Source organism: Microcaecilia unicolor, chromosome 4, assembly GCF_901765095.1.
Source record: "Microcaecilia unicolor chromosome 4, aMicUni1.1, whole genome shotgun sequence".
NCBI classification, from domain to species: domain Eukaryota; kingdom Metazoa; phylum Chordata; class Amphibia; order Gymnophiona; family Siphonopidae; genus Microcaecilia; species Microcaecilia unicolor.
The window spans coordinates 867,133-890,775 of NC_044034.1; the positions used below are offsets into that span (position 1 = coordinate 867,133).

Sequence of the window (23,643 nt, forward strand, 5' to 3'; positions counted from 1 at the left end):
CTCTGTTAGATGACATCACCCAACTGTGAGAATACTTGGCCTGCTGTCCTCGGAGAACAGCTGCTACAGGTGAGTAACTTCACTTAACCTGCTCACGTATCTGCCACATCCAGAGGAGATGTAATGGTGGTAGAACAGGAAGTACTCCGATCCCTAGATACATCTACAGCACAGAGAACCTAGAAGAGCAGGTGTTATTGTAAATAAGATGAGCTATACACAGCTCTGATTTCCATAAACAAAAAACAAAACAGCGAAGATGACTAAAAAAATAAAAATCGTAAAGACGATGCTTCGGGTACATAATCAGGTAAAAAAACAAATTTTAATAGTTGATAAACAAGGTAAAATGATAAAAAACTACAATTCCAGAGATAAAAAGTATATTGTGGACCACCACATTATACTTTTTATCTCTGGAATTGTAGTTTTTTTTATAATTTTACCTTGTTTATCAACTATTAAAATTTGTTTTTTTACCTGATTATGTACCCAAAGCATCGTCTTTACGATTTTTATTTTTTTAGTCATCTTCGCTGTTTTGTATTTTGTTTATGTTTTGTGCAAAGACTTGTTTCTTCTGTTTTTGCATTGTTGCTCTGATTTCCATCCCTGGGGTGCAAGGGTTCAAACAGAGCTCAACTATCCTGGGGGGTAGAGGGATTAATAAAGGCCAAGGCATTGCAAGTTTGTACCAGTCGACTCCCTCCTCACCCCCACCTGTCTTTCACAACCTGCTGAGTACACTGTTTAGCATGCGACAGTGAAGTACATTGGTCAACATGGCTCCTGCTCTTCACATCTTGCAAGGTGTACCATATATGGCTCAGTCTGATAAACATAGTAACAATACATTTAAATTTAAGAGAGAGAAAAAAAAAGAAAGACTTCGTTATATGGCTGTATTTTGTCTTTTCCCCATGTAGTACCCATGATGGTGAATATTTTGGTAATGTTTAATTGGCTGTGGTTTAGCTATCCAGTCCTGGGAAAGAATCAATACTGGTTTATTGGACAAGAGCTCCGAGCCTCCTCATAGGGAAAGAAAGCACAGCTTGTTTGATCCATTCTCTTTCTCGTCCTGGCTTCTGACTTTCAAGCAATGATCATCTTGCAACTTAGTCAATGTCTCCTATCATCCCACTGTCCAAGGTTAGGGAGAATGAAAGGTCAGTCTGAGGAAAATTGCTGTCACATATCCCCTTGCCACTGAACTCTGTTGCCTTTCTGTGGCTAGTTCTTTAGTTCTGTGCCACACTTCTCTCGCTGTTTTCTGAAAGAAGTCTGCACTGGTTTTATATGGGGATATATTCACGGTTCCTCTATTATGGCTCAAGGATAAAATTGGAGACCCAAAGGTGAACCCCCAGTTTCCTCAGTTACTGGAGGTAGCGGTATACCTTAAAGCAGTGATTTCCCGAATCAGCGACAATCACATGTCCATCTGAAGTCAGAGCAAGGCCTTGAGGTCCATAGAGAGGGTCTGCCATTGTGTTAATATAGGACAGAAAGGAACCTGAGCTATCAAACACCTGAAAGAGAGGGAAAAGAATTTATTTAACAGCTATCATAACGTCAGAAAGCCATATTCAAATATTTTCACAGTCCACCCTGGAAACACATTTCCACAACCATCATTTATTGATTGATTGATTGCTTGATTAATTGATTGGGATTTATAAACCACTTTATGAAGAGATTCATCCAAGGTGGTGTACAGCAGGAAGAACTGGATATAACTTACAATTTTGTTAACAGCATAACAATGGTAAAATAACCAAATAAATGAATGAATACAATCACAATGAGACAAACTTGGAGATGGCAAACTGAACCCAAGTAATAGGAGTAACATGAAACAGTACAAAAATATAAACATGAACAGCACTGTAAAACAATAATATAACAAATATAAACGTGAATACTACTACTACTACTAAACATTTCTAGAGCGCTACTAGGGTTACGCAGCGCTGTACAATTTAACAAAGAGAGACAGTCCCTGCTCAAAGAGCTTACAATCTAATAGACAAGTGAACGGTCGGTCCGATAGGGGCAATCAAATTGGGGGCAGTCTGGATTCATTGAAAGGTAAGGGTTAGGTGCCGAACGCAGCATTGAAGAGGTGGGCTTTAAGCAAAGACTTGAAGACGGGCAGGGAGGGAGCTTGGCGTAAGGGCTCAGGAAGGTTGTTCCAAGCATAGGGTGAGGCGAGGCAGAATGAGCGGAGCCTGGAGTTGGCGGTGGTGGAGAAGGGTACTGAGAGGAGGGATTTATCCTGTGAACGGAGGTTACGGGCGGGAACGTAAGGGGAGATGAGGGTAGAAAGATAGTGAGGGGCAGCAGACTGAGTGAAAGAGAAGCTTGAATTGAATGCGGTATCTGATCGGAAGCCAGTGAAGTGACCTGAGGAGAGGGGTGATATGAGTATATCGGTTCTGGCGGAATATGAGACGTGCAGCAGAGTTCTGAACAGATTGAAGGGGGGATAGATGGCTAAGTGGGAGGCCGGTGAGGAGTAAGTTGCAGTAGTCCAGGCGAGAGGTAATGAGAGCGTGGACGAGAGTTCGGGTGGTGTGTTCAGAGAGGAAAGGGCGAATTTTGCTGATGTTAAAGCACTTTATCTTTATAAATGTTAAGACTGAAGAATAGTGCTGTTTTGTGACGCCATATATAATAATCTCCCTACTCTGTTTTGATAGTGGATATTTATTATTGATTTTGGGAGATTACTTCTTTTCCTGATTCTGTTTTGAAAGAGGAAGAAGCGACAGGTCTTGGCTATCTGCTGGATATGCGCAGAGAAGGAGAGTGAGGAGTCAAAGATGACGCCGAGGTTGCGGGCAGATGAGACGGGGAGGATGAGGGTGTTATCAACTGAGATAGAAAGTGGAGGAAGAGGAGAAGTGGGTTTTGGTGGAAAGACGATAAGCTCGGTCTTGGACATGTTCAGTTTCAGGTGGCGGTTGGACATCCAGGCAGCAATGTCGGATAAGCAGGCCGATACCTTTGCCCGGGTCTCCGCGGTGATGTCTGGTGTGGAGAGATACAGTTGGGTGTCATCAGCATAGAGATGATACTGGAAACCATGAGATGAGATCAGGAAGCCCAGGGAAGATGTGTAGATTGAGAAGAGAAGGGGTCCAAGGACAGATCCCTGGGGAACACCAACAGATAAGGGGATGGGGGTGGAGGAAGATCCATGAGAGTGAACTTTGAAGGTGCGGTGGGAGAGATAGGGGGAGAACCAGGAGAGGACAGAGCCCTGGAACCCAAATGAGGACAGTGTATGATACATCCGAGGGTACTGAAGGAACTCAGGGAAGTTCTAGCGGGTCTGCTGGCTGACCTTTTCAATGCTTCTCTAGAATTGGGAGTGGTCTCAGAGGACTGGAGAAGAGCAGATGTGGTCCCTCTCCACAAAAGTGGAAGGATGAGGTTGGGAACTACAGGCTTGTAGGTCTGATTTCTGTGGTAAATAAAGTGGAGGAGTAGCCTAGTGGTTAGTGCAGTGGACTTTGATCCTGGAAAACCGGGTTCAATTCCCACTGAAGCTCCTTGTGACTCTGGGCAAGTCACTTAACCCTCCATTGCCCCAGGTACAAAATAATTACCTGTATATAATATGTAAAACTGCTTTTGATTGTAACCACAGAAAGGTGGTATATTAAGTCCCATCCCCTTCTGGACTGGAGGAGTGGCCTAGTGGTTAGAGCACCAGTCTTGACATCCAGAGGTGGCTGGTTCAAATCCCATTGCTGCTCCTTGTGACCTTGGGCAAGTCACTTAACTCTCCATTGCCTCAGGTGCAAACTTAGATTGTGCGCCCTCCAGGGATAGAAAAATTTCCAGTGAACTTGAATGTAACTCACCTTGAGCTACTACTGAAAAAGGTGTGAGCAAAATCCAAATAAATAAATAATAAATTAATGGAAATGCTTTTAAAAGAGTTGGATCGAGGGAGAGTGCTTTTAAAACAGAGTTGGATTGAGGGAGAGTGCTAGATGTGGTGTATTTAGATTTCAGCAAAACACTGGACACGGTTCCGCATAGAAGAGTAATAAACTGAGTGTCCTCAGTATGGGACCTAAAGTGACTGACTGGGTTGGGAGCTGGTTGAGTGGAAGGTGACAGATAGTATGGGTAAATGGAACTCAGTCTGAGGAAAAGGATGTTACCAATGGTGTGCTGCAAGGTTTGGTTCTTTTAAACATTTTTGTAAGCGATATTGCTGAAGGACTGTCTGGTAAGGTTTGCTTCTTTGTGGATAATACCAGATTCTCCAATAAGGTAGACACCCCTGATAGTGTGGAAAACATGATGAAGGTCTTAGTGAAGCTAAAAGAATGGTCTGGAATTTGGCATCTAAGATTTAATGTTAAAAAATGCAGGGTCATGCATTTTGGGCTGCAAATAGAGGGAACAGTACACTTTAGGGGGTAAAGAACTTTTATGCATGACAGATGAGTGGGACTTGGGTGTGATCGTATGTGATGATCTTAAGGTGGCCAAAGAGGTAGAAAAGTCAAAGGCGAAGGACAGAAGTATGCTTGGGTGCATAGGTAGAGGATTGGCTGGTAAGAAAAAGAAGGTGATGATGCCCCTGTGTAAGACTCTAAGTGAGACCTCATTTTGAATATTGTGTACAATTCTGGAGACTGCATCTTCCAAAAGATATGAACAGGATGGAGTCGGTCCAGAAGGCAGCTACTACTACTACTTATCATTTCTATAACGCTACTAGACGTACGCAGCGCTGTACACTTGAACATGAAGAGACAGTCCCTGCTCGACAGAGCTTACAATCTAATTAGGACAGACAAACAGGACAAACAAGAGATAAGGGAATATTAAAGTGAGGATGATAAAATAAGGGTTCTGAACAAGTGAACAAGGGTTCCAGAGGTGCCTGGTTCAAATCCCACTGCTGTTCCTTGTGATCTTGGGCAAGTCACTTAACCCTCCATTGCCTCAGGTACAAAATTAGACTGTGAGCCCTCCAGGTACAGAGAACTACCCAGTGTACCTAAATCTAACTCACCTTGAGCTACTACTGAAAAAGGTGTGAGCAAAAACTAAATAAATAAATTTAGTTTATAATTTATTAAAACTTGTTATACCACCCAGAGGGTCATATAGCAAAATATAGCATAGGCAGTTTCAGTTCACAGAGCAGAGGAGTGTGGTAGCTACTAAAATGGTCAGTGGTCTTCATCATAAAGTGTATGGGGATAGACTTAAAAATCTCAACATGAATACTTTGGAAGAAAGGCGGAAGAGGGGGAGATATGATACAGACATTTAAATACCTACATGGAATGCATGCACAAGAGGAGAGTCTCATTTAACTGAAAGAAGTTCTGGAACGAGGGGCATAGGATGAAGGTAAAAGGGGATAGAGTCAGAAGTAACCTGAGGAAATACTTCTTCATGGAAAGGGTGGTGAATTCGTGGAATGGATTCCTGGTGGAATTGGTGGAGACAAAAACAGTATCTGAATTCAAGAGAGCTTGGGACAAGTACATAGGATCTCTAAGGGAGGGATACGGAGAGTAGATGGCATGGATGGACAGACCAGATAGGCCATATGGTTTTTATCTACCTACATTTTTCTACATTTCTATGTTTCATAGTAGGCAGCATGGAAGAACATTAATATAACAAAGATATGGTACTCGTGGCGCCAGCGCAGTACAAATGAAACACCTCAATAGGCATGTATTAGAACATTCAAATAGCTTGTTGGGACGTGTCAAGATGGCGGTGTGAACAGACGGTTTGTGAGACGCTGCTACTCGGCTGGAATTAAAGAATCTTTTACCTCTTAAAATTATGCCTCATACCAAACGGAAAGGGGCGATGAGGTTAGTGCCGCCGCCTTCCTCAACTTAGTCCCCGATCCAGCCAAGTTTGGAGCGCTTCTTCCCTGGGACCTCCCAGGTATTGAGGGGAGCAGATCCCATAGTAAGGGACTCTGGAGAAGAGGAGCCCTTAAGGGGAGATGAGACATCCCTCTCCCCTCCTTCGACATCGCTGATTACCCATGCCCAGCGTTAGCAGCTTCACTAGAGGGAACCCGGAATGCCACTGGAAGTGTGACGGAGGTGGAACCCAGTGGGGGACTAGCGTTGCTACAGAAGTCGCTGAGGTCTGAGGCCCAAGAATCTCTTGGAGCTTCAGAGAAAATTCTGGAGGTTAATCTAGAAAGGATTTGGTTGATGTTAATCAAAATGGACTCAACCCTGCAGAAATCTTCAGGTGAAGTAAATGCTCTTTATACTAAATTTGAAGATTTAAAAAAATACAGTGGACTCAGTTAAAGAGGAATTAGCCATGCGAGTTACATAGCTGCAAAAAATGTTGTGAACAGTTTCAAGAATTTAAAGCTACTGTAGCTAAGGATAATTTGGATATTCATAGAAAAATTGAGAAGATAGAGAATTTCAACAGACGTTCGAATTTGCGCCTTCTGAATTTTCCCAAGCTCCCTGGGACTAGGTCCACTGGAACTATTCAGAGGATATTTAATAGAAAATTTAAAGATACCACAGGAAGCTATACCTCCAATAAATAAGATTTTCTACCTACCTAGTAGCCCCAGGGGGGAAGAAGGAGAAATAAGGGGCGCAGAAAATGTGAACTTTGATGTGAATAATACATCTGCCATACTGGGTCTTTGGAAAATGTAACAGAGAAGGCTACACTCTTAAGTTTCCTTTATTTTTGAACAGAATCTTAATTCTGTCTTGAGACTTTACTTTAAGAACACTAATTCTCATTTTGGAGGTGGGAAAATATGGATATACCCTGATGCAACAAAGTTGACCCAGCAGAAGAGGAAAGCCTTCTTGGCTATGAAACCGAGGACGGTGGAAGTGGGGGGATCCTTTTTTCTCACCTACCCTTGTAAATGTATTGTTTGGTTAGGTCAGATGAAATATGTTTTTTTTCTCCTGATCAACTGAAATCCTTTCTAGACTTAAAACAACTAAAATAACGCCTGTTTAAATTGTGTTGGAGGATTGCACGTAGCCTTAATTAAGTTATAATTATTTTTCTTTGTAATCTTCTCTAATTCATTAACGCCCTCACTCAGACTGTGGTCTAAGAAAGCGGAATAATTGTGGTTTAAAAGTGAACTAATATTCTTTGATTTTTTTCTCTTGTACTCATCGTCATTTTACTTTTCTTGTATCTTAATATTACCTTGCTGTATTTCAGTTGACAAGTGTACTCTTGTTAAAAGAATTTAAAATCAATAAATATAAAATAAAAAAAAAGAACATTCAAATAACAGATACAATGTTAACGCTGTTGTTATAATACGATGAAACATCTTAATACAGGGTTGGGTAAACTTTTTATACAAAGGGTTGAATGATTACCTTATACTTCTGTCATTCAAAAAGTTACTAACACTTTCAAACAAGTCTTGTTTCATTGTTGTATCCTTCTACGGTTCCACTGATGACAAAACTCTGGTTAATGACGTTTGAGCAGGCCGTTTTGTGTATAAACTTCCCATGGAAACAGGCGCTCTCAAGATACATTAGAAAAAAGCAGTTGTTTGACTTTTGAAAATAGTCACTTTTGAAAAACAGTACCATAGATCAGTGCTTCTCCACTCTCTCCTGGAGGCACACTTAGCCAGTCAGATTTTCAGGATTGCCATAATGAATGTGAATGAGACAAATTTGCATGTTGTAGAGATCAATTAAATGCAAACCTATCCCATGCATATTCACTACGGTGATCTTGAAAACCTGACTGGCAAGGAGGGGCATAATCGAAAGGGACGCCCAAGTTTTGCTGAGGATGTCCTCGCAAAACGTCCCGGCGAAGGGGCGGGGAAACATGTATTATCGAAGCAAGATGGGCATCCATCTTTTGTTTCGATAATACGGTCGGGAATGCCCAAATCTTGACATTTAGGTTGTCCCTAGACTTGGTCATTTCTGATTTTTGGCGATAATGGAAACTAAGGACGCCCATCTCAGAAATGACCAAATGCAAGCCCTTTGGTCGTGGGAGGAGCCAGCATTCGTAGTGCACTGGTCTCCCTGACATACCAGGACACCAACCGTGCACCCTAGGGGGCACTGCAGTGGACTTCAGAAATTGCCCACAGGTACATAGCTCCCTTACCGTGTGTACGGAGCCCCCCAAAACCCAATACCCACAACTGTACACCACTAGCATAGCCCTTAGGGGTGAAGGGGGTCACCTAGATGTGGGTACCATGGGTTTGTGGTGGGCTTTGGAGGGCTCACATTTATCACCACAAGTGTAACACGTAGGGGGGGGGGGGTGGGCCTTGGTCCGCCTGCCTGAAGTGCACTGCACTAACTAAAACTGATCCAGGGACATGCAAACTGCTGCGATGGACCTGAGTATGACATTTGAGGCTAGCACAAAATATTTTTAAAGTTGTTTTTTGAGGGTGGGAGGGGGTTACTGACCACTGGGGGAGTAAGGGGAGGTGATCCCCGATTCTCTCCGGTAGTCATCTGGTCAGTTCGGGCACCTTTTTGTGCCTTGGTCATAAGAAAAACAGCGCCAGGTAAAGTCGTCCAAATGGTCGTCATGGATGCCCTTTTTTTTCATTATGGGTCGAGGATGCCCATGAGTTAGGCACGCCCAAGTCCCGCCTTTGCTACGCCTCAGTCACGCTCCCATGAACTTTAATCATCCCTGCTACGATTTGGGTGACCCTGTGAGGACGCCCATCTTTCGATTTGTGTCGAAAGATGGGCGTCCTTCTCTTTCGAAAATAAGCCTGAAGGTGTGTCTCCAGAAGAGGGTTGAGCAAACATAGTAACGTAGTAGATGACGGCAGAAAAAGACCTGCATGGTCCACCCAGTCTGCCCAACAAGATAAACTCACATGTGCCATTTTTTGTGTATACCTTACCTTGATTTGTACCTGTCTTTTTCAGGGCACAGACCGTATAAGTCTGCCCAGCACTATCCCCGCCTCCCAACCACCAGCCCCGCCTCACACCACCAGCTCTGGCACAGACCGTATAAGTCTGCCCAGCACTATCCCCACCTCCCAACCACCAGCCCTGCCTCCCACCACCGGCTAAGCTTCTGGGGATCCCTTCCTTCTGAGCAAGATTCCTTTATATTTATCCCACGCATGTTTGAATTCCGTTACCGTTTTCCTTTCCACCACCTCCCACGGGAGGCCATTCCAAGCATTCACCACTCTCTTCGTGAAAAAATACTTCCTGACATTTTTCTTGAGTCTTCCCCCCTTCAATCTCATTTCATGCCCTCTCGTTCTACCGCCTTCCCATCTCTGGAAAAGGTTCGTTTGCGGACTCATACCTTTCAAATATTTGAACGTCTGTATCATATCACCCCTGTTTCTCCTTTCCTCCAGGGTATACATATTCAGGTCATCAAGTCTCTCCTCATACGTCTTGTAACGCAAATCCCATACCATTCTCGTAGCTTTTCTTTGCACCGCTTCCATTTTTTTAACATCCTTCACAAGATACGGCCTCCAAAACTGAACACAATACTCCAGATGGGGCCTCACCAACGTCTTATACAGGGGTATTAAAACCTCTTTTCTTCTGCTGGTCACACCTCTCTCTATACAGCCTAGCAATCTTCTAGCTATGGCCACCGCCTTGTCACACTGTTTCGTCGCCTTCAGATCCTCAGATACTATCACCCCAAGATCCCTCTCCCCGTCCGTACCTATCAGACTCTCCCCGCCTAACACATACGTCTCCCGTGGATTTCTACTCCCTAAGTGCATCACTTTGCATTTCTTCGCATTGAATTTTAATTATATTAAACTTGGGTTCAAAATAATTTATCTTTTTTTATTTTTATGTATGCACTTTAAAAAAATACTATAAAGTGTTTTAAATTATTTTAAATGTGCTCAGACCATACCGTTTACACCCATTATATCCCCAAGAGGAATATGTGGTGGTGTCACAATGGAACCATCATTGCACATATGATGTTCCACCTCCTAATATTTGTGTATGTACATACAGCTGAGCCCAAGTAGATCTTAATCACCGGTGTATGCGTATATTTATAATACATATGTATAGGTCATAAACTATTCACATTAAATATTGCTAGACTTGAGCTCAAACCTCCACCCATAAATTATGGTGCTTTCCTTATTACCATCTAATACATGGATAATAAAACATACCATTCAACATTTGTTTGAACCTAAAGGAGGTAAATGTTAATTCATGACACCCTGATCTCACTTCCCCCACATATCTTACAAAAACCAACCCACAATGCGATATACACCCATATTCACATAATTATTTCACTTCCCTTGGGGTATATAGTGCTCGTGCTTGTGCTTCATTAAAATCACATATCAATCATCCATTCCAATCTTGCCATCAAAATAACTGCTCCCTTTAACTCTGGCCGAGTTTCAAAAGTCTTCATCAGAAAGGGAAAAATACTAATCTTTTAAACCAATTTACAGGCATCATAAATCCCCCGGGTAGGATCGCCTCTGGAACCCTTCCTCACTCCACGGTATGGTCTGAGCACATTTAAAATAATTTTAAACACTTTATAGTATTTTTTTTAAAGTGCATACATAAAAATAAAAAAAGATAAATTATTTTGAACCCAAGTTTAATATAGTGAGTTTAAAGTTTAACTTGGTTTGTGGATTTGTTCTTCCTGAGTTTTTGTGATTGAATTTTAATTGCCAAACGTTAGACCATTCTTCTAGCTTCCGCAGATCTTTTTTCATGCTTTCCACTCCCTCCGGAGTGTCCACTCTGTTGCAAATCTTGGTGTCATCCGCAAAAAGGCAAACTTTACCTTCTAACCCTTCGGTAATATCACTCACAAATATATTGAATAGAATCGGCCCCAGCACCGATCCCTGAGGCACTCCACTACTCACTTTTCTCTCCTCCGAGCGAACTCCATTTACCACCACCATCTGGCGTCTGCCTGTCAACCAGTTCCTAATCCAGTTCACCACTTTGGGTCCTATCTTCAGCCCGTCTAGTTTATTCAAGAGCCTCCTGTGGGGAACCGTGTCAAAAGCTTTACTGAAATCTAAGTAGATTACATCCATAGCACGTCCTTGATTTAATTCTCCGGTCACCCAGTCAAAGAATTCAATGAGATTCGTTTGGCACGATTTCCCTTTGGTAAAACCATGTTGTCGTGGATCTTGCAACTTATTTGCTTCCAAGAAATTCACTATCCTTTCCTTCAGCATCGCTTCCATTACTTTTCCAATAATTGAAGTGAGGCTTACCGGCCTGTAGTTTCCAGCTTCTTCCCTATCACCACTTTTGTGATAACAATGGATTGCACCTGCTTGCAGCTAAGTGTTCACCTAATAAGAACGATGCATATTTAAATGTACTTTAAGATATACGTGGTAAGGGAGGGCAGAAGTGCAATGATGTCTAAATAAGACATTACCATTCCAGTACACTTGCCTGAGTAATATGTATTTCACTGAGCACTTCTAATATTATTCAAACATGATATGTTTGGGGTGGGGCTCACAGCATTATAAAAAATAAAAAAATAGAGATAAGTGAGAAATGTACAACGGTTTCTATGTGACATATAGGGATATACTCTGAAACCAGGACGTAGTGATACCCCAGTGTTATTTCAGTATATTAAATTTTAACTGCCAGACCCTCTACCATTCTTCTAACATTTGGAGATCCCTTCTCAGTGTTTCTACTCCCTACAGGGTATCCATTCTATTGGCTATTTTTGTGTCACCTGCAAAAAGGCAAACCTTTCCTTCCAACCCTTCAGCAATATCTCCCACAAATATATTAAACATAAAAGGCCCCTGCACCGACCCCTGAGGAACTCCACTGCTCACCTGCCTTTCCTCCGAGCGGATTCCATTTACCACCACCCTCTGCCACCTGTGGGTCAACCAGTTTCCTATCCAGTTCACCACTTTCAGTCCTAAGTTCAACCCTTTCAGCTTATACACGAGTCTTCTGTGGGTGACCGTATCAAAGGCTTTGCTGAAATCCAAGTAGATTACATCTAGCGCACATCCTTCATCCAATTCTTTGGTCACCCAGTCAAAGAAGTCAATAAGATTCATTTGGCTAGATTTTTCTTTGGTAAAGTCATGTTGCCTCAGGTCCTGTAACCTGTTGGCTTCTAGAACGTTAACTATCCTTTCTTTCAGCGGCAACTCCATTATTTTTCCTACCACCGACTTGAGACTTACCAGTCTGTAGTTTCCCACTTCTTCCCCGTCTCCACTTATGTGAAGAGGGACCATATCCGCTTCTCTCCAATCCCGCGGAACCTCTCCCTTCTCTAAAGATCTTTTAAATAAATCTTTAAGAAGTCCAGCCAGGACCTCCCTGAGCTCCTTCAGTATCCTGGGATGTATCCGATCCGGACCCATAGCTTTGTCCACCTTCAGATTCTCAAGACTTAAGAGTACAGTTTTTCAATGGTTTTGTTCTTTCTTGTCTTGATACATCCCTTTACATATCACATAATCAAGAAGAATCTGACCACCAGGATCTATCAGGCAGAGCTGCACAAGGCTCTGTATTATCTCCATTGCTGTTTTATTTCTAAGATCACAGGTGCTTCTAACTCAAACATTTGGAATCACAGCACACTTTTTTTGCAAAGACATTCAACTCATAACAAATGTAGACCTGAAGTAGTTAAATCTTTCAGGGAGTAGCACTGTGGTTGGAGAAAACACCATCTAAAACTAAACCTGACCAAATGTAAAGTCATTTGGATAAATGACTTTTTATCTTCACCAAATAGGGCATCTGAACGTCTAAGTTCTAATAATGATGATCACCCACTCTATTCCTTGTACTCCATGCAGAACATGGAGCTCCTCCCTAGACCTTCAATTGACCTATACCCCACAAACTGATCCCTCCCATCCTTGCTCATCTATTCCCAAACAGAAAAACACACCTTCATTCATCTCCAAGATTCCTATATTCCAATAATGACTGCATACTTGGATGGTCGTATGAACAAGTGAGCTAACCCATTTTTCCCATTTGAGGTGGTTGGCCCAATGGTCCATCTAGCCAATAGGGATTGCCCATTCAATCACATGCAAAAATCTGTGAAATTTATTGGCTTTTAGTTTAGTCCACAGGTAAATATTGATGTCTTGATGCACTAGATCCAAAAAGCCATACATCAACAAAATTGATGGTTAGCCTACTTGTCCAAAAGACCATCACTATTTCTCTCAAGTACACACTGAGTAAGAACATTCTCACCATATCCCACCTGTGTATCTCATCCATCATCTCTTTCTTATGCTAGGCACAGCAAAAACCTCACCCCATATCATAAGTACTGCCACACTGGGACAGACCGAAGGTCCATCAAGCCCAGCATCCTGTTTCCAATAGTGGTCAATCCAGGTCACAAGTACCTGGCAAGATCCCAAAAAAGTACAATACATTTTATGCAGCTTATCCTTTTAATAATGGTCTATAGATACTTCCTTTAGGAAGCCATCCAAACCTTTTTTTAAACCCCGCTAAGCTAACTGCTTTTACTACATTCTCTGGCAACATATCCCAGACTTACACAATGAGAGAAGAAAAAATTTCTCTGAATTGTTTAAAATTTACTACTTTGTAGTTTCATTGCATGCCCCCTTGTCCTAGTATTCTTGGAAAGAATAAACAAGCGATTCACGTCTACCCATTCCACGCCGCTCATTATTTTACAGACCTTTATCATATCTCCCCTCAGCCATCTTTTCTCCAAACTGGAGAGCCCTAGTCGCTTTAGCTTTTCCTCATAGGGAAGTCGCCCTATACCCATTATAATTTTCGTCACCCTTCTTTGTACTTTTCCTAATGTCACTATATCTTTTTTAAGATGCGGTCAACAGAACTGAACACAATATTCAAGGCATTATAACATCCTCATTTTTGTTTTCCATTCCTTTCCTAATACCTAACATTCTATTTGTTTTCTTAGATGCTGCCACACACTGAGCAGAGGGTTTCAACATATCAACGACGACACCTAGATTCCATTCCTGGTCGGTGATTCCTAATGTAGAACCTTGCATTACGTAGCTATAATTCGGGTTGCTCTTTCCCACATGCATTACTTTGCACTTGCTCACATTAAACGTCATCTGCCATTTAGATGATCAGTCTCCTAAGGCCCCCTTGTAATTTTTCACAATCCTCTTGCGATTTAACAACTTTGAATAACTTTGTGTGGTCAGCAAATTTAATTACCCCACTAGTTACTCCCATCTCTAGATCATTTATGTTTCAACATTTTTTTTATTGACGACAATCCAATATTAACACTTCACAAATTGAAAAGCTCCAGAAAACACACTCACGTGTAAAAGCAGAATACACAAAATAGTAGTCAAGAGTACCTTTTGTCATCAAACTAGTAAACCGTTTATCCCCCCCCCTCCCATCATATAAGTTAACAACAAATGATTAAACATCTGATTCCAATACAACCCCCACTTTCCTACCCACCCTTGAATCACAATATCCCTCCCTCACCCCTCCCTCTATTATTATAATGATTCAACAATGCAACAGAAACCCCCTGCATACTCTCCTACTGCTATTAAATACAAACTCCATAAGCTGCATGAGCCCTAACATAATACCAGAACCCCACTCCCTATCTCCGCATCAACAATTCCCTAGTAAAAAAAAAAATTATAAGTCATTAATGATGAGGCTGCGCCCACGAGGATTTAAGTTGTCCAAATAAGGATTCCATATAAGCAAGAATGTCTTCTTACGTCTAAGTGTACCCTTCGCCTCCCAAGAGACCAAAAGATGTACCCGGTTCCTCCAGTGCCAAAAGGCCGGAGGGTCTGGTGAAAGCCAGTATTGTACGATAACTTTCCATGCCACCAAACACAGCTTGCGGCTCAATAGAGTTGTGGCACCGGGTAAGGGTCGAAAAGCTCCAAGGATATCTAGAAAAAATTGTTCTACCGATCTCTGGACATCTCGACCCAATAATCTTGGCAAGAATCTCCTAATCTGTTCCCAGGAGCTCCGAACCCTGGGGCACGCCCAAAAGGTGTGGTGTATAGTGTGGCATGGATGCCCACACTTCAAGCAGGAAGAATCTCCTTCAACCCCCATATAAGACACTTGGGCTTTGGACATGTATGCTCTCAGAATCACTCGAAACCCACATTCTCTGAGTCTCGCATCGGTGGTCAAGTTATGAATCCCTTTGAGGGAAGCCAATACATCCCAATGTTCTAACGCAATCCCCAAATCCATCCGCCATCTAACTTTAAGAGAAGAGAAATCCTTCTGGGTCAGGTCCCTCACCAGAGCCCTATGGAGCTGTGAGATTGAAAGTCCACAAATCTCCACTTCTGCAAAAAACTCCTGAATCAGAGCCCCCACTTTGATCTCCAGTAATGACCTGTCCAAAGAAGATATGTAATGCTGTAATTGCGAATAGGCAAACCTATCCCTCCAGGCAGAGCCCACCCTGCCTTGCAAATGCTCCAAAGAGAGCATCACCCCTACTCCTCTAACCACATGTTCTAACAAGGAAATCCCTTCCCTTTCCCAAGCTTCAAAAGTGGAGTTATCCATCCCCGGGGATAACTCATTCCCCCGAATAGGAAGTTGGGCTGTAGAATTTACTTGCCCCCCCCCCCACTCTCCCCACTAAAACTTTCCACATCTCCCGTAGGGGACCAAACATCACGCTATGTCTAAATTGCTTAGGCAGATGCGCCGCCGTGCAATGCAACAAATAATAGAAAGAATAAGGCGCATAGAACTCTCTCTCAAATTCCACCGGTGTGTATCCCTGGATGTCCCCAAACTAATCCCTCATATGATGAAGCAAACATGCCTGATTGTAAAGTTTCAAATCAGGAACCCCTAGACCTCCCTGTCTCCAATCTTCCAACAGAGACGCCACTCTCATTTTTGGTTTCTTCCCCGCCCAACAGAACTTACTAAATAACATTTACACACTTCTTAAGTCCCTCTGAAGTAACCTCAAAGGAAGCACTTGGAGCACACATAACCATCTGGGGAACTGAACCATTTTCAGGAGGCTTATCCTCCCCATCAGAGACAACGGGAGATCTTTCCAACCTTCCAATGTCCAGCGGGAACCATCCAGTAGGCTCCCCACATTTAGTCTGTACAACTTCCTAGTTTCCATGACTAGTTTGATTCCAAGATAAGTGAAGTATTCTACAGCCCATCTAAGAGGAAATTCCTGCCCCCACAACTCTCGCACCTGAGGCGAGGATGGCAAGGCCTCCGATTTTTCCAGATTTAACCGGAACCCCGCAAAATCCCCATATTCCTGAAAGGAGTTCAGTAAGAGACTCTCTCGGGTTTGCCAAATGTACTAAGATATCATCAGCGTGTGGCACGGGTAACACTTTGGAAAAATGCTACCCTAGAGGTTTTGGATTTGAACTTTTTACCTAAGAGTCTAAATTTGGCTTCCAGAACCTCTCTCTCATATTTTCCTATGTCATTGGTACCCACATGTATCAAGACAGCCAGGCTCCTCCCCAGTGCCTATCTAGTTGACGCGTGAGGTCCGCCACCTTCGCACCAAGCAGGCGTGACTAGGCGATCCTCACGTTCACCAGCCACCCAGCTATCTACATGCCTAATAATCGAATCATCAACTACAACAGCCGTCCTAACCCTTCCCACCTGGGCAGTAGCTCCTGGAGACACATCCTAGGTGCGAGAGGATATTGCATCCCCAGGCGTGCTGGTCCTGTCTACAGGATTACTTCCAGCTGCACAAGGGCGATGCTCTCCTTTTAGAAGACCTCCCTCCTCAAAGGTAGCACAGGGGCTGCCAGATTGGAGGTGGGACCTCTACAAAGTCCCTGTAAGCCTCCACTATGTATCTCTCTGTCTATCTCAGCTCCTCCAAGTCTACTCTAGCCTCAAGAGAACAGACTCATTGTCTGAGAGCTAGGAGCTCTTTGCGTCGAGCACACACATATGATCTCCCACCAACAGGGAGATAATCATACATGTGACACTCATTGAAAATGACTGGATAGCACCCCTCTTGCTGCTGAACTACTGTCTGAATCTTAGTATTATAGAGTTAATTAAAATTTCTTAAGGTACTAGGGATATCAGATGAATATTAAGAGCCTTAAGATTGGTGTAATTTGTGATTTATTTAGTGTTTGCTTCTCAGAAACTAGTTAAATGTAAATAAAACTAAGATGAAAACTCCCCCTTGTTGTCCTAATTAGAATAATTGACTATAAATAAAGAGTTGAGCTAGGGGTGGGTGGGAATGAGGACCAAACTAGGCCCTACTGTGCCTTCTATAAACTATCTGTTAATGCTGTGGCTGTTTTAAAACTATGGGGAAGGGATCACGTGATGCGAGGCTAGCGAGAGGCAGCTGTAGAAAGGAGCTCCGTCCCCCCCTCCCCCCCCCCATTTAAGATTGAGCGATTCGCGGAGTAGAGTCTCTCCAATAAACCCCAGCTTGGGTCATTTCAGGTGGGCGAAGGAGCACAGATTCCGGGAATCTAGACCAGAGATTTTTGGAAACGCTGATGGCGGTGAAATCGCAAAGGAAAGACGGAGTACGAGGCCGCACGGGAGATTCCAAGATGACGGAGATTGACCCCGCGGGTGAGCCGATGGTGGGCTCTGCATCGGCGGCGCTGCTGGAATGGACGGTGGACCGGAAACTGCAGCGTATATCTGATAAATTAGAGGTGATGGATGGCAAGCTGGAGGGGCTAAGGTCCGATCTTACTACCTTTCAACAGCGATTATCGGATGTGGAGGACATATGTAATCAACAAGACAGTCTTCAGCAGAAAATGCAGAGCAAGACTGAACACCTAGAGGCTAAGCTGGACGATCTGGGGAACAGATCATGGCAAAATAATCTCAGGTTAGTGGGCCTCCCAGAAACTATAAAAGAGTCTGACCTGTGCAGCTTTCTGGAGACTTGGTTAACTAAAGCGCTGGAACTTCCGCTAACAGAGGGGCCCCTAAGGATTGAGAGAGCACACAGGTTGGGAGCGGTGCGTACGGAGATGGCCTACCCGCGAATTGTAATCATGAAAGTCCTCAATTATGCTCATAAACAAGACATTTTGAGGGCATTGCGACAGAAGGGAGCCTTACATTATGAGAACCAGCGAGTTTTGTGCTTCCAGGATTTCTCTGCAGCGGTGGCGGTGCAGCATCGACTATTTGTGGACACATGTAAAATGCTATACATGAAGAAAGTATCATTGGATCTTCTCTACCCAGCTCACCTAACGATTCAGAATGGCGGCAAAACTAGCTTCTTCACGTCCCCTACTGAAGCTCTTAAATCTGCCAATACTTTGACCCGGGAGGGAGAAGATATGAGTAAAACCTGAGGCTGACGGACGATTGGTGAATGCCTTACTGGGACTATGGAAAACTCGGGGTCTTTGACGGAGTCGATAGACTTGAAATACACCATAGGGATCTGGCAAGCACTGAAATTGGATAAGGACTATTGACACATTTGAACTTGTCGAGTGGTGATGAGGGCTCTGTATCTCCGTTGATTGCTTGTTGTGTGAATGGTGTGAGTCCATGAGGAGCCGCAGATGGTATGCAGCCCTCGAAGCTGGAACTGTGTTTTGCCAAATCTTTAAGCTGCAGGCATAGAAACAGTCTTAAAGTACTGCAGAATACCTACACGCATTTATTAGTCATAGGGGGTTGGTTAGCTACAACTGGGTGGCAGAGCAGGTGGGGGGAAGAGGGGTTGGTGGTTGGGAGGCGAGGATAGGGGAGGGCAGACTTTTATACGGTCTGTGCCAGAGCCGGTGATGGAAGGCGGGACAGGTGGTTGGGAGGCAGGAAAAACTGCTGGGCAGACTTATACGGTTTGTGCCCTGAGAAAGACAGGTACAAATCAAGGTAAGGTATACACATGAGTTTATCTTGGGCAGACTGGATGGACCGTGCAGATCTACTATGTTACTATGGTTTGCCTTGCGTGTTGCTCTGTGGGGGGAGGGCTCTGGGTGATCAGGTTCTTAGATAGAATATTGTGGCGGGGGGGGGGGGGGGGGGGGAGGAATAGGGGAGGTGGGTGGGGGGTCAGTAGGAGGAGGGGTAATGTGTTTGTTAGGATTGCTTTGTGTTGTGTTTCTGGACAGGGGTTTATTTTGTTTTACTGGAACAATCTCTGGGGGGACAGGTTTGCTGGCTTGGGAGAGGAGGGGCAGCCCGGGGGCTGGGGGGGCACCCCTTCTATTTTCATAATAAAGAGTTACTCTATTCAAGAGGGTACTTGAGGTAGGACCCTGGGGTCACTTAGATTAGTATCTTGGAATGTGGGGGGAGTCTCCTCGCTGATTAAAAGATCCAAGGTTTTACAGGCTTTAAAGTGCCACAAAGCGGATATGGCGTTTTTGCAGGAGACACACCTTTCATCAGTAGAGCATGCCAAGTTCCAGCGGGGATGGGTGGGACAGGTGGTGGAGGCCCCAGCAGTGAAGAGGAAGGCGGGCGTCATGATCCTTCTCCATAAGGGGTTAAGGGTGTTGATTAAATCCATCAAATGTGGTCCGGATGGCTGATACGTTCTGGTAGTAGCTGAATTGGAAGGACAGCTTTTGGTCCTATGTAACGTTTATGCCCCCAATGTTTTCGACAGGAATTTCTTTGGCAAACTTATTGAGCTTTTGGTGCCTTATCAGGAAGGAAATGTCATCTTAGGAGGGGATTTTAATTTGCCTTCTGACCCTCTGATGGATAAGTCGAACCGTGTCGCAGGGAGCCTGTCTCAGTACGCTAGGGGTTTGCCTTTTCTATGTAATACGTTGAACCTGATAGATGTTTGGAGGATTCTTCACCCCACACATAGAGACTACACGAATACATCTCAGGCACACTTGACCCAGTCACGCATAGACTATTTCTTTGTATCCCGTACCCTATTTTCAAAAATTCCATCGATGGACATTGGGCCCTGTGAGATATCAGATCACGCCCTCATATGGTTACAGTTGGAGGCAGGCAGGGGGGGGAGTGGAGGTTCCCGTTAGAATTGTATAGAGACCCAGCACTCCTGCTTTTCTTCAGAAAGAAATGGGCGGATTTTGCACATCATAATGGAGGACACTCACAGCAATATGGTCTATATTGGGTAACTGCAAAGGCGGTGATGAGAGGAGAGATCATCTTGTATAGTGCCAGAAAACAGAAAATCAGAGATAGGAAAATACTATATTTGGAGAAAACAATCCGGCAGCAGAGACAACATTATGAGAGTACACGGACGGAGTGGGCTAGACGGGCTCTTCTGGATTCCCAGAGGGAACTGAATGAATTGCTTCATCAGCGGGCGATCAAGTCTCACATCTATTATAAATTTCAGCTATTTATTCATGGGAATAAGGCAGGGGGGCTGCTGGCTAGGTTGGCGCGAGGTAGTAGAGGGTCCATTCACATAGTACAGGTGAGGAAGCCGGGGGGGGGGGGGGGGGGGGGGTGGTACAGAGATAGCAAGGATATTGTGACCCATTTTCAGATATTTTATGAACTCCTTTATCAAGAGCCTAAAGATGTGATGGACGATGGTGATCTCTATCTAGAGAATACCTTGTTACATTGGGTCACTGCAGCACAGAAGGCATTTCTTAATGCACCTATAGGAGAAGGTGACCTTTTATTAGCACTCCAACAGACTAAACTCCATAAGACGCCAGGCCCTGATGGGTTCAGTATAGAATTCTATAAATTGCTTTATGAGCAAATACAGTCACCTCTCTTGGGTCTGTTTAACTCAATGGCACAGTCAGGTACTATGCCCAAAACCTTTAAACTTGCTAAAATGATAGTGCTTTTAAAACCAGGCAGGAATCTGGAGGATCTGGGGTCTTATCGACCTATCTCCCTCCTAAACTGTGATGTGAAGCTGTATGCCAAGATATTTGTCTAATAGATTATCTCACATACTGCCGGATTTAATATCCTCCCCACAGGTGGGCTTTGTGAAGGGTAGGACAGCGACTAGGAATGTTCGGGCACTTTTGGCCTCCTTGGAGGTGGTGGAGAGGCTTCGTTTACCATCTCTATTAATCAGCTTTGACGCGGCGAAGGCCTTTGATTGTGTCGTTTGGCCATTCCTTTTTGCCGTAATGAGGAAAGTGGGCTTGGAGGGTTTTTTTTGCGAGGCAGTGAAGGTCTTATATTCCAACCCTCAGGCATTTTTGCTTGTAAATGGAGAGAGGTCCCAGGCGTTCCCTTTTCGAAGGGGTACGAGGCAAGGGTGCCCATTGTCCCCTTTGTTATTTGTATTAATACTAGATCCACTTCTTAGGGATATTAGTTCTCACCCAGAGATTTCAGGAGTTTCAATTGGGAAATCTACATTCCTGATCTCAGCGTTTGCAGACAATTTACTTGTACACCTTACACACCCTTGGAGATCTTTAACAGCGCTTTTGGAGTTATTTCAGGAATTTGGGGATTTTTCTGATTTTAAATTGAACTTTTCAAAGATGCTGGCTCTCGTCTCTACAGAGCAGTTGAGACACAAATGGGGGGAAGGCTTCCCTTTCCGTTGGGCTCGCGAATCTTTTACATATTTGGGAATAAAGATTGGCATGAAAAGTCGTCTCTATACCAGGCTAATATTTCTAGTTTGTTAGAGCAGACCATGGAACATCTACATAAATGGAGATCTTTGCCTCTCACCTTGCATGGCAGAATTCACTTGTTTCGTATGGTGGAGTTTCTGAGGTGGCTATATGTAATGCAAATGCTTCCCCTTCGTATCCTAAATAGGGATTTGCAGTTGTTATATAAACATCTGCGTACATTTATCTTGGGTGGTAAGAAATCACAACTAGCAATACAGCTCATGTTGGGGTCCTGGAGAGAGGGTGGCTTGAGCATCCCGCACCTGTGGGGCTGGTGGTTGGGAGGCGGGGATAGTGCTGGGCAGACTTATACGGTCTGTGCCCTGAAGAGCACAGGTACAAATCAAAGTAGGGTATACACAAAAAGTAGCACATATGAGTTGTCTTGTTGGGCAGACTGGATGGACCGTGCAGGTCTTTTTCTGCCGTCATCTACTATGTTACTTGGGGGACTGGTTCCTCCATAGAGAGAATTTTACTCCCAGGCAGCTGGAGAAGGACTATTTTAGTCCGCGTCACCTGTATTTTTTGTTGCAAGCCCAGAGGTTGACTATTCCAGGCTGTTTCTGGAATAGCGTTTTGTTGCGGCCATTGCGGGAACTTTGGAAGGATTTGACCAGACACTGGGGAGTAGACTCGGAGGTCTCTGATTTATTGCCTTTGCAGGGCAATCTAGCGTTCTCCCCAGGCTCAGAGAATCAGGAATTTCGGAGATGGGCGAGTATGGGTATAACGAGAATGGAACATGTTTTAACTGCAGGAGGGACCCTGTTGAATCTGGGGGCAATGGAGGTTGGCTTTGACCTTAGCAACATATTTGCGTACAATCAGCTGGCACATTATGTCTCTGGGCTGTGTGGTGAGGCATTGGGGCAGGTCATGGTAAACGCGTTCAAGATCTGTTTAGTTCAGTCTCGGGGGAACGGCTTTCGGTCTCCGGCCTGTATAGGGTGATAACAAGACTGGTCATAAGTAAGGATAAAGTGCATATTGCGGCCCGCTGGACACAAGATCTGAGACATCTGGCCCTGATGATAGATTTTAACAAGTTAACAGCCTGTATTCCTACACTTTCCATGAACGCGGATCTTCGCGAATGCCAATACAGAATCAAACATATAAATGGCAAGTGACCGACTCACCTGCAAATGCGCAGTAGAGACTTCCCTCTCTGTCCCGCCCCCACGTCAAGACGTGATGACGGAACAGAGAGGGAAACTCTGCGCTGAGGAGGAGTGCAGTCACTACCACACGGACGTCGACGCTGCCGCCCCCCCCCCCCCCCGGAGGTCGCCGCTGCCGCTCCCCCCCCTGCAGGTCGCTGCTGCCGCTCCCCCCCTGCAGGTCGCTGCTGCCGCTCCCCCCCCTGCAGGTCGCCGCTGCCGCCCCCCCCTGCAGGTCGCAGCCAACCCCCTCCACCAGGCCAGGCCCTCTCTTCTACATTTAACTTACAGTGCCGAAACCGCAGGCAGATCAGCTCCCGTCGGCCTTCCTTCCCAGCCTGTGTCCCCCGCCCTCGCTGACATTACATCACACGAGGGCGGGACACAGGCAGAGAAGGAAGGCCGACGGAGCTGATCTGCCTGCAGTTTCGGTGCTGTAAGTTAAATGTAGAACAGAGGGCCCGGGTGGAGGGGGCCGGTGGCGACCTGGGGGGGGGGGGGGGGGGGGAAGCGGTAGCGGCGACCTCGGGGGGGGGGGGCAATAGCAGCGACCTCGGGGGGGAGGGGAAGGCAGGAGAAATGCTCAGAAGGAGGAGGGGGGCCTTGCAGCTGCGAGGGAGGGGAGGGACGGAGGGGGGCCTTGGAGCTGGGAGGGGAGGCCATGGAGCTGGGAGGGGAGGGAATGGGGCCTTGGAGCTAGGAGGGAGGGAGAGACAGGGGGCCTTGAAGCTGGCAGGGAAGGAGGGAGGATGCTGGACATGGGAGGTCAGAAGTAGGGGGGCCTTGGAGCTGGGAGGGATGTACAGAGGGGGGCCTTGTAGC

General features: G+C 44.8%; 1 protein-coding gene across 1 annotated transcript in view; it reads right to left on the reverse strand.

Annotated features, from left to right (window-relative positions):
• Positions 1-537: 537 nt before the first annotated feature.
• Positions 538-23,643, reverse strand: part of TRIM3 (tripartite motif containing 3) — a 155,123-nt gene continuing 132,017 nt past the window's right edge. Inside the window, exon 12 of the mRNA XM_030199765.1 lies at positions 538-1,532. Coding sequence (XP_030055625.1) covers positions 1,380-1,532 — 153 coding nt within the window. The 3' untranslated portion in view covers positions 538-1,379. The remainder of the gene's footprint in view (positions 1,533-23,643) is intronic.